Genomic DNA, 12,272 nt, shown 5'->3' with positions numbered 1-12,272 from the left:
GAATTTCCTTCTACCGCTTCTGCTCCCATCCCCCGCCTCCCCACCTCCTGTCCTGCCATTGGCAGCCACTCTGCTAGTTTCTTGTCTGTCTCCACTGTGTCTTTATGTCAGTGCAGGCAAGCGCCAGGATATATCCTCATCCTCCCTCCCCTTTCCGATGTTTACCTCCTTACTCTAAATGGTGTAGTTTTCATGTATCATTCATATATCTCTTCACTGATCAATTTAAAATGTCCGTTTACACTCCTCTCCTGACTTGACTCCTCTTCCTTTGGTTGGTGCTCTGTTGGTTGGTTATGTTTGCATTTTTGATTAATTTACTTAGAACTTTCTCATTTCATTTATATGTATTGGCTCTCTGAGGACCTGCTTTGTTGGAGGAGGACATCCAAGCCTCCCTCCCCTGCCACCTCCCATCTTGCGCTCACTGTGTCTTCACCTTACGGTGACAAGAAAAATATTGTGTACATTCTGTTCACAGCCAAATTCGTGTCTTGTCTATGTATTGCTTCTAAAGTTTTAAAACTAAGAATAGGTTTTTATTTTTATAATTATGTACCTTGACAAGATTTGGCCTCAGTGAGAGTCTCCTTTTTTGTCAGGTGACCTGGCTTTCTCCCTCACCTCCCCCAGCCATTGTTACCTCTCCTCTTACCTTGGCTTGCTCTTTGCCAGTTGGACAGTTTTTGTGTCTGCACGCTGGTCATTTTGTGCACAGTTGGTAGACGTTCCACTCTGAATTGCCAGCCTTCCATCAGCTCTACGATATTTGAATCCATGATTTCCTTGTTACTTTTACTTCTTCAATTTTCTGTTCTCTTCTACTGGGAAGTCTCAATTGTCTATTTGAATTTGCCAGGTGATTTCTTTTTCTGATCGTTATTTTTCTCAAGTGTTCTGTCTCCATGTGGCTTTGGGTCCATTACTTATTATTTCAGCACCTCAGTTTATCATCTGAAAATGAAGATTATAATGCCTCTCACTGCTGTCATTAGTGATAAATGAAAGAATGTAGGCAAAGCACTTACTCACCACTGACATCTAGTACCAGACTTCCTGCTGTTAAGCTTTAGACGCAATGCATCTCTGTGCTGTATAGGAAGCTTAACGGGAAACAGAATTCAAAGATGCAGACATATGTTGCAGAGTGCTTTTCTGTTCTCCTTTTGGCATGGCACTGTTTTAGAAGATAATAAATGTGGTTTTTAGCCTTCTGTACTCTTGAAAATAAGCAAACAAGCATGCAAATAAAAACAGAATCTTGTTTGCCATGTTCTGAGACTTCAGTTCTTCCAAGTAACGATGAGTCCATTGACTCCGGTCCCCCTAAGTATGAACAGTACATTAATTCTCAGCAGCATAACAGAACTAAGATGTTTCTCCTGTCAATGCTAGTCCGTATATTTGTTCTTTGCAAGCAAACATACTCCACTTATGTCTCGCTGACTCCAGCTCATCAATTTACGTGTTCTAAAGAGACACCTGTCAATTACTTAAGTAATTCTAAACCTGTGTTGAGTGTCGGGGTGTGCAGTATTTTTGCATGGTCGTCAATGTTTTTTGTTTCCCAATATACCCATGTGTCACCTCGTACACTATCACTGATTTGATATATTCCTGAATAAAACACTTTTCAAAAAATTAAATCTTGTCTATTCTGAAAAAAAATCAAGTGTTCCTTGAATTCATGCTGACGGGGAGATACTCACTTGGCATCTGTCTTACATTAGCTTCAGGGATTTTTTTTTTCTTCTGGTCTAGTGAAAAGAATTTTGGTTTGTGGGTCAAGAGAGGTGAGGTGTGCTTCGGGCTCTCCCTCTGGCTGTGAGGCCTTGGGCACAGCACATAACTTCACCTCCCTGGGTCTCTCTCCCTTCTCTATAAAAGGTCTCAGTGATTTCAGTTCTGAAATCCGATGGTTCTGTGTTAAATTGCTTACTTTCTCCAGGAGGCACTGATGCATTCTCTTCATGTTGGCAGATGCCCAGAATCTACTCGGCCCAAAACAGTACGCCCCTGTCTCCTGTGCAAGAAAGACTGTATCGTGACCATGTTCAGCGAGTGGACGCCCTGCCCAAGGCTGTGCCAGCCAGGTAGGCGGACGCTGTTCCCTTCATGCTTTCTCTCCTTCCTGATCACCTGCTTGCTTTCCCCACTGATAAATATGCCAGAGACTGTGGAACAGAAGCTCCTGTCTTTTCCAATTGCATGTCACCCTGGGAACAAAGGTTGTAAAATTTGTAGATGAAGTCTTAGATTTCCAGATCCCACAGAACTTGGCAGGGAAAACATGATCAATTTTACATGTCGTAGTGCCTCGGGTGTGTGTTGCAGAAGTATTCGTCTTCTGTTGACCCCGTTGTGGCATTTCAATCAGCCATTCACACGTGGTCCCCCATCAGACATCCACACCATCCCATTTATCTGTGGCTCCTGTACTTAGAGCCTGACTCCAGGCATCTTCATTAGAATATAGGGCCTTAAGCGCTAAGCATGTGTCACTGATGAATTTATATTCCAGCCTGTGGAAGAAAAGAGGCAGATACATTAAAAAGTATTGAACAGGTAAGGAAATTGGCAATATATGGTAGGTACTTCTTTCCTTTTAATGGTGATGCTCTGTACCTCTGGATGTATTTGGAGGGCTGTGATCCAGGAGGCTTAATACCTAAGTTCCAATAAACACACAGGAAAACTTTTATAAAATGACTTTCTTAGAACCAGTATTTCCGCCCCACTTATTTCAGTCCCCTGATGAGGTAGTCCAGGTGGAGACACAGGAACTAGTTCCAGAGCTCCGTTTTGGCCTAAGACCTAGAGTTAATAACTTGGTCCCTCTCCCCTAGCCTCAGACCCCAGCCTCGGTTCTATGAATCTTACCATTGCCGTAGTAAGAAAAGTTACACCCAAGAAAGGGAAGGATGGAAAGAGTATTAACCCTACTGCTCGAAGCAAACTTACTCACATCCACACCCCTCTGGCCTTGTCTGGACAGCCGTGTACTCGGGCAGGGCGTGGCTCTCAGTGCATCGCTGCTCTAGCCCCCTGGAAGATCTCCAGGAGAGGAAAGCATGTGGCTCTTTGAAGAGAGAACCCATCCCAGAGATCGAGAGCACTGAACTCCTCTCCTTGGAAAATTCTGGCTCTGTGCATCTAGGATCCCCCAAAGGCTCTCTGACTCACACATCTTCATGGGAGTGACATGACAATGTGGCCAGCATTGACATAGACCTGTCTGCTGCTTCAAAGCCCTTCTCATTGATGGACGGGGGTGGGGGGTGCTGGTAGTGACTGCTTTTGAAGAATATCATCAATCAGTGTCTTAGATTGCAATGGGTTTGGGGGGTGCCTGTATGAAGGTTTTCTAACTGTGCCATTTCCTCTTCTTAAATGACCCTCTGCCCTAGAATTAACATAGTAGCATCCAGTGAACTTTGCCTGTGGATGGAATCAGAAATAAATGTACTGAATACAGAAGAACTTTGACAATACAGTGGAATGTTTATCTGATCTTTTGAGGGGTGGAGATAGCAGTCTCTTCTGGAAACCCTCCAGCACTTATTTTCCAGAATGAAAATTCAGAGTAATTGAGCCGGAGGAACAGGATTTGTTGAGTCACCTGGGGAAGGTCGTTTCCAGACAGAGTGGGATGGAAAAGCTGTGATCTCTATTCTGAACCATTTGAAGGAGGAGATTGGCTTTTGAAATTTTTGTAGTCACTTATCTGAAAAACATTCAAGCTCTTAAAGATATATATAGGAAAAATGCAAGAAGATCAAATAATCTATGCTAATAGAGGTTTATTGAAGTTCAGCTGTTTCTTTTCATTTCTTCCTCATAGGGGATTAGCATAATGCCTCTGTTAAATGGTTTTAAGAGAGGAAAGGACTGAATTAAAAAGAATACCCATGCTGGCAGCCAGATATTGGTGTTTTGAGCTGTCAGGGTCCCCTGACACCTAAGAAGGCATATTAGTTTTGTTGAGCCCATGTGCCCCAGTGGCCAGAGATTACTTCAGCTACCGCTATTGTATGCATCTACATTCAGGAAAATTCCCTCTGCTGTGTGAGCGTCTTCATCCAGTGCCGCCTAAGGATGGAGGGATCACAGGCCATGCGAGATAACTGCTCTTCCAGCAGTTTTAGCTCTTACTCCCATTTTCAGAGATTCAATTAGTTATTTAAATGGTTGGCATTGTAGTGAAAATAGTTCTAAGCCTCTGTGGTCTCTTTTTGCCTCCAGTTTTTCAAACCTAGATGATTCTCTTCACACCCTGGCAGTCAGGGGACCTGGCAGAGCATAAATTCAATTTTTAGATTTCTTCCAGTCTTCTGCTTCCATCCTATTCACCCACATGTCTAGTTTATACTCGGGGACCAATATATTATTAAATAACCATGGGTTCGTTAGGGAAGACTATGAGAGGGAGGAGATTATTGGAGGAAATGGTAGCTCTAATCCTATGGTTCTCAGGCTTTATTGCTTCTGAATCATGTGGAAGCGTTGTTAAAATGCAGACTTTGGGCTACATGGCTAGAAATTCAGGTTCAGTAACTGTGGGCTGTTTCCCAAAATGTGTGTTGTAAGAAGCCGTCCCTGAAGGGGGATGTACTCCCCCCCTTAAAATAAAAGTGGATCATAGATCCATGAGCAAACACTGCTTGAACTCTGGACATACAGCCTGTTTTTCAGCTTCTTGCTCCAGCATTGTAGAGTGTGATGGCTGAGAACACAGACACTGGAGCCAAACAGCCAGGATTGAGCTCCAAGGTTTGCTGTGTGACAGTGGATGCATTACTTACTCTCTCTGTGTCTCAGTTTCCTCATCTGTAAAACAGGGTTAATAACCACACCTATGCATAAGGGAAATACTTAGAGCACTCATTGCCTTGCATTGGGTAGGCACCTGGCAGGCCATTGCACCTGCCTGGTGTGAGGCTGGCTGTGTTAAGTTGCCCTTCCTTCCTGCACCCTCAACCTGTACGTCCGCAGGGACCTGCTGTAGTAGCCTTTCTCCGGGAACAATGTGCTCATCTTTCAGACTACGTTTGCCCCTCTTCCCCTAGTCGCCTCACTAACTGGGTCATTCCACAGCGTCCTACACACCCCCTTTCTGACACTCCCATACATATCCTCCCTTGTTAATGTCACCTTTCCTAGATTGTAAGTGCACAAATGCGGGGACCACTTGTGTCATCTTTATCACTAAGTCCTGTAAGCCCAGGATAGCATGGGGCAGAGCTGTCACTCAGTATTTTTGAATGGACAGATGTCCTCTAATGAGGGAGAAAAGTGTGGCTTTGAATCCAGGCAGTTGATTCTCTGTTTTTGAGACTGTCCTTCAAAAGATAATTTGGGAAATAGCATTTTAAAGCAGTACTTCTCATATTTAAATGCTGCTATAAGTCCCCGGGGGATCTTATTAAAATGCAGGTTCTAATTTAGTAGTCCTGGACAGAATTTGGCATTATACCTTTCTCCAGGCTCCCAGGTGACAACTGTGTGTAGATTACAAAGCTCCAGTTTGGGGTGGGGTTAGTTAGACATTTGTGAACAAGGCAATGACATTGTCAAAGTTACAAAGTGAAAAGCATGGACTAGGGGCAGACCAGCATGTGGGGACACAGGTAGGGTGGGGTGTGGGGTGGAGGGAAATGGTTTAACCCAGACAGAGAGATCAAGAGAAGGGTGGGCCTGAGCAGGTGGCACCCCCCCCCCACTAAAGAGAAGGGAGGATCTCTTTCTGCAGCTGTGGTTTTGGGTTGATTCATCAAAGTTGTTATGAGTTTGCATTCCTAATCCCCAGTGGGTCCTCCTCCAAGGCATTATGACTTTATAGTATTTTTTTATGATCAGGGAATCACTTGATTATGTGAATCCAAAACCAGATCCATTCTAAAGCTCTCAAAAAGCCAAGGTGGTTCCCAGGGGCAGAGTGTACCAGGAGTGACTTGTGTCTTAGCAATGGATGAGTTGTATCAGGTTTTATTTGGTCCTGGCTGGGTTCATGATCAAAATCCTTACCCCTTAAAAGTGTTCTCAAGCCATGAACAGTCTCTAGCTCATAGCCAGCTTTCTGTCTTCTTACTCCTCTTCATCTGAGTCTCTCTTTAAAGGATTAATGGTAGACCCACATTCCTCTAAGCAAATCAGATAACTCTCCAGCTGTGGCCCTGTGGTGGACTCTCCAATTTGTAAGCCCCAGTAAGAAATCAGTCAAATGGCCAAGAACCATTTTTTGGTGATGTTCTTGCTATTTTCTCTAATCTTCCTTCAACCTGTGAGTCAAATGCCTGCATAAGTATCCAGTGTTGTTTGCTTAATAATGGCAACAGTTTTTTAATTGTAGAGTTTCTCAGAATCATGGAGTTTTTTCAGTGCACAGATGTCCCAGACTCACCTCATCCCATGTTAGAGTCTCTTCATGTTGGAGGGACATTTGCAATATTAAAACTCACCAGAAGTGACTCTTACAAGTCAGCAGGCAAGAGAAACACTCATTTAGTGCTTCATAATTTACAAGATATCCTCACGTGCATTTTAGCCTCCTCTAGGAGATTGCTGATAATTGTTTGCCTCATTAGTATTGGAAATTAATTATCTTGGCTGCTGATCTCATAACTATGACATCTAGTGTTTTTACTTTAAAGTCACAAATGAGTACTGACTTTCCAAGATTTCTCTCAGGCTGTCTTTAAATAGGCTCACTTTATATTGTCAAGGTTTAATAATACAAATTCCAGGCATACATCAAATACTACGATACTAATGTAAAAATATTAATGATTAATAGAACACACTCCTATGTAACCATCACCAAGTAAAAATTATCATCAATTCGTGATCACTCATGTTTTGTTTGTATACCCTTATCCCCCTTTTCATTGCCAGTGGATACTTTGTAATGGTTTCCAGATATGTATACCACTTCCCTAGAAGGGAAAAATACGTAAAGAGGAAAAGTTATTAGACACTTTATTAGATAAAATGTGGTATATTCAAAATAGTTCTTCTTGTAAATTGCTAGAAACCATGGAGCTAATGATGAATTATTTGTCATTCTTAATAATTTAAGGCTGATCGAGTTCCTTTAACTTTCATCTCTAAGGGCAGGCTGCAGAGCAGCATCATGGTAACAGGAAGGCCAAAGGCAAACTGCTGTTGAGAATTGGTAGGAAACTTCATCTGGTGGGATCCTTTGCTCCTGTGTCAAAGGTCCTGGAGTTACACCATGAGCTTCCAGTATCAAAGACAATAATGTTTTTTTAATGCCCGAGTGGTGTGCTATTGTGATGAAGAACATGGAATCTCAAGCGAGACTACCTCGGTGCAGATCCCATCTTTGCCATACAAGTCCCTTGAGACTCACTTTAAATGTTGTGTTTCAGTTTCCTCCTTCTTTTTAAAATGGCTAATAAAAGCACCCAATTCATAGTGAATTATAAGGATTCAGTGAGAATGGGACACATAGCAGGATGCCAAGTACAAGAAAATTATTATTATGTTAAGACGATGATGGTGATGATTTAAGAGCCTTAAGGTCAGGGAACTTGTCCTCTATTGTGTTGGTATCTTGCAGTTGCTAGTTGTCCATGTACTGGTCTTATGAGACTTGTTTCCATGTGTGTATTTTTCTTGAACAGATTACAGAGTCTAGAGGGCAGAGATCTTCTGCTTTCACTAACGAACATCTAGTGCTTAGCACCATGTCTGGCACATAATGGACATTCAGTAATTGTCATTGAATGAATGAGTAAATGAAATCCACATCTTTTGCGTGACCAGTTCTAACTCTGAAAGGTCTTGCTTCCATTTAGGTGAAGCCAAAGCATTAACAGATTGTTCAGCACATCCAGGCCAATTAGGGGGAAAGGTATTGGTCATTCAGAATGTCAGATCGGTTCAAAATCACTTATTCTGGATTTCAGAATTTCTCCCACTCAAAGGCAGACTGGCATCAGCCTCTCTCTGTACTTAACCCTTTCAAGGACATGTGGACCCCTCCTTCTCCATACAGGCCCATCTGTACTTTTGTCCACCTGGGAAGTGGAGAGTGGAGTATAGTTTACATCCAAATACTGGAGAGTCTAAAGTGTTTGAGTATCAGGATGTGGGGCCTGGAGCACCAGCCCCCCAAATGGTGTTGAAGGTGATATAATGATCTAGTGACTTTCCTTGAGAAAGTGACTTAATCTAAATTTAAGTTACAACCTCTATAAATTTTGGATGATTTTTATTACCAGGTGTTCAAAAAACAACTAAGTAAAATAAGATGTGTATCTCACATATTCATCCCAAGCACAGCCTAACATGCAGAGGACAGGTGCCTTTGTTTTCACAGGCTCCACTGGGGGCATGGGCCCCCTTTAGTGTATGATTTATAGCCCATAGATCACCACATTGCCTCAGTACTCAATAAATATTCCTGAAAATTTAGTGGGAGAAATGAAAAACACTTGGGCTGGTAGAAATTACAGTTCTCACCCATACCTCTTCCAAACTGAAGGCTTCTGTTGATAAAATCTGTAAAAGATACTTGCCTTCAATTCATACATAGGACAAAAAAAAAAAAGATGAAATTCTCTTAATTTCTTTCAATGTTTTCCTTCCATGTGGTTTTTTTTTCCCTTTAAAGTTGGCACCTTCTGCCCATCTCTATTAAAACCCAGTATGAGGTGGCTTTGATTTGGCCAAGAAATCAGATTTGGCAAAAAGAAAGGAAATTTAGAACATTTCATGATAACCTGATGACCATTCAGACGTGCAAGAGCACTGGTGGGTTATAAGGAGACCTGGTCCTCAGAGGGCAGAAATATAAATGCTGTTACCTACCCCCCCGACTTCAGAGCAAATATTAGTCCATACAGTGGTTGACACGGAAGCAGTCTATAATTTATTGATATGTGTTGTCCTATTTAATTGTTAACTCTATTTGAAAAGGACTATATAATCTCATCTTCCATACAAGGAAATAGAGGCTTAGTTCTGGGTCCCAAGGTTGCAAAACTAATGAATGGCAAAAGCACGTGGAATCCTAAGCTCTTAACCACTCCTTCAGCAGTTAATATTTGCTGAACACTCACTGTGTTTCAGGCACTGTGCTGGGTACCGTGTGTATATGTGCAGAGTGGTGGGGGAACACACTAAGCCCTCCATAGGGGAGAATGCTGGCCAGTGGAGGAAGACAGAGGCATTGAACACAGAATTACCTAAATGAATATACAGTTACAAAGTACAATATGTGCTTTGTGGAATTCAGGAAGCTAGGAGAAAAGGTAGGAAGGCAGAATCAGAATTCCTCTCTGTCTGGAATGTCTTTCTCCTCACCATTGCTGGTTGCCCATCTTATTAGATGTAAAATCCTTGCCTCCTCTGCAGAGCTGATCCTGATCCTCCTGCTAGAAATAACCACTTCTCACTCTAGAGTCTCATAACCCTTTCTGAATGGCTTGCAGTCTAGCTATTGGTTAATGTGTTTTGTGTCTCTCTGTAAAAACACAAAGTCCTGGAGGGCTAACACCTTTTCAGTTTTCATTCCCCGAAGTGCCTAGTAATGAACTTTAGACAGAATAGAATTCAGTGAAGTTGTGTCAGACAAAATGGATGCCAGTTAGAACCTACTTGCTTAAGCACACCTAACAAACTGCTGAAAGGGAAGAGGATCTGCCTTTACAACTAAATTTCCTCCACATCACACTATGACGCTGGCAGTAGAAGATGTGGGACTTAGAGATTCACATTTGTCTCTGGTTTCCTGGCAAATGTGGTTAAAAGGGAAACACATTCCATCGCTTTCATTCATTCATTCATTCATTCATTCATTCATTCATCCAGTCAGTTTGGTTATTAATATTTCAGTGAAGTCGTATAAGTATTGTATGGGAAACAAAGACTATTCAATTGTTAATTCCTGAAAGGCAGTTCCTACCAGAGCTCCACATTGCAACAGCACTCACAACTGAGGCCGTATATCTGTAGCGAATGCAATGATGGGTTTCCTGGAGTTTTTAATATACAATTAAAGGGTATAATGTTGAAATCCAAAATTCTGGTCACATGCAGTTTTTCAGTGGCCTAGATTGATCCAAGGGTAAAACTTAGACTAGTTTAAGCAATTTTCTGAATGTGTGGCCCATAGGCTTCCAGCTCAGAATTAACTGGGATTCTTGTTAAAACCCTAAGAGATTCTGATTTTGAAGTCAGGATCAGAGCCTCCAAATCTGCGTTTTTAAACAAATTGCCTTAGGAATTCTAAGACACATTAAAGTTTGAGAACCACTGAACTGTAGAAAATTTTAATTTAATGATGTGCCAATGGATTCTTTGAGAAATGTGTAATGTGTGTCTATTATATTGTTCTAACCAAGTCTGTTTTGGCTTTTAAGGATCAAAGGTCTTTTTACAAAGCTTACAAAGCTACATTAAGTAAAAAGGGGCTTGTTGGGAGGTTATAGCAGGAAATCTCACAGATGTCCAAAAATAAGGAAAAGACAGTTTGCGGGCATATGGGAACTAGAAAGTTAAGCAGAAACTGAGGCTTCTCCCTCCGGCTCTCAGAGCCAGTGTGGTTCCTCCCATCTCTGCTTCTCTCTGTGCACCTGCTGCCCTGCCCCTTCTAATGGGCTTCCTTTGAATCTCTGCTCTTATAACCAGCAGAAATGGGGCGCAGCAATGGCTGTCTAGTCCGAAATCTACAAACTTTTTACGTCAAGAACCCAACACCGACGGAAAGTTCCTTTCCTTTGGGGATCTTTATTCAACTTACCAAGTAAAGTCTGGTGGCCGGGTTTGGGTCAGGTCCTTCAGTCACTCAGCAGCCCAGGGATCAGCCCCTCAGGTCAGGACCCATCTGGAGGTGACGGGCAGTGGTGCAGAAAGCAGCGGGAACTGACTGTGGGGGCCTTCCGCTCCGGTCAAGGCAGTGGCTCTTGACCTCCCCAGGACACCCTTGCTCAGCAATCTGGGAGAGAACTCAGAACCTGACCTCCTTCCTCCCTCTGTTCCCATCAGTCCGTCAAGGTGCTGAACTATAGGAGGTGTGGCAGAAGCTGCCAGCATCCTTCCACCACAAGAGCTTAGGTTTAGGAAGAGCGCTATTGTCAATTAAACAGAAAGATAGAAAAGGGAAATGAAGCTCCAGGGAATAGGAAGGCAGTGGAGTGACACTTCAGGTAGAACAGACACTGTGAGGAAAAAGAAGGCAGTCACCCTGTGCATGATCTGGGCCAGAGGTTTTACTTCAAACAAAAAGTGGAGTCTGTGTGCACTGGAATTTGTATCAAAGTGCCTGTGCTGTCATTCCTGTCAATAGTCTGTCATAGGGGAGAGGGTATAGCTCAAGTGTTAGAGCACATGCTTAGCATGCATGAGGTTCTGGGTTCAATCCCCAGTACCTCCATTAAAATAAATAAATAAATAAATAAATAAATAAATAAATAAATCAAATTGCCTCTTCTGCAAACCCCCTCCAAAAAAACCAAAAATCTATCATGAACAATATTGTCTTGGCTGTCTTAAAAAAATCAAATAAATAAACAAGCAATCAAAATAAACAAATGTAGATTTGAAGCATGGGGTTCTGTCTCTTACACCTAAAATCCACTGTGTTCCCTTCTAGTTTTTATCTAAAAGTTGCTTTAAAGCACTGTTAATCTGCGTCATTCAACAGTCAGGCCACATTAGCATAAATAAACCCCGTGGCTCACATGGATAGTTCTAATGATTTATTCTTAGTCTTGGTGGCAAAAATCTAAGTTTCTTTGAATGTAAATGCTCTTTCTTTTCAAAATGTTTCTACTTCTGGCTGGTTTCTTTCTCCTATCTCTAGAAATCTCTGCATGCAATACACTGCGACATACTATAATCCTTATTTGCTTATAGAGGTGAATGAGTTGCCTTTCAAAAACCAAGGTACTCATTCTAATTAGGGGTTTACTTTTAGCCTTTCAGTGTACTTTTTACAAAGACATAGAATAAATTAGTTTTGATTTAGCTGGGGTGTTACTTTCGGTTAATTAAATAATTTTCTGCAATTAAAAAGAAGAAATTAATTCCTTTTCACTTCCTTGGCATTGCTCCAATTTTAATGTGATTTTAAATCAGAGAGTGGTTTTAGGAAGTTTCTGATGCATTTGATTAGTTAATATGATGGTGGATTTATAAACTATTTAATTTGTGTTACTAAAACAAAGCTTTGGGTTAGAGGTGGTGTTACATGTTGGGATCTTAATATGTCACTTTGGAACTACAGGTTTTATAAGAACATCAAATAA

General features: G+C 41.8%; 1 protein-coding gene across 1 annotated transcript in view; it reads left to right on the top strand.

Moving 5' to 3' along the window:
• The window catches only part of LOC140693441 (thrombospondin type-1 domain-containing protein 7B-like), a 160,567-nt gene that overhangs the window by 35,189 nt on the left and 113,106 nt on the right, over positions 1 to 12,272 (top strand). Inside the window, 1 exon segment of the mRNA XM_072957307.1 lies at positions 1,981 to 2,093. Within this exon segment, the coding sequence (XP_072813408.1) occupies positions 1,981 to 2,093 (113 nt within the window).

The sequence above is a fragment of the Vicugna pacos genome, unplaced genomic scaffold, assembly GCF_048564905.1.
Source record: "Vicugna pacos unplaced genomic scaffold, VicPac4 scaffold_19, whole genome shotgun sequence".
Taxonomy (NCBI): Eukaryota; Metazoa; Chordata; class Mammalia; order Artiodactyla; family Camelidae; genus Vicugna; species Vicugna pacos.
The sequence above is the reverse complement of the archived record's forward strand: the minus strand, read 5'-3'. Positions and strand labels throughout refer to the sequence as shown.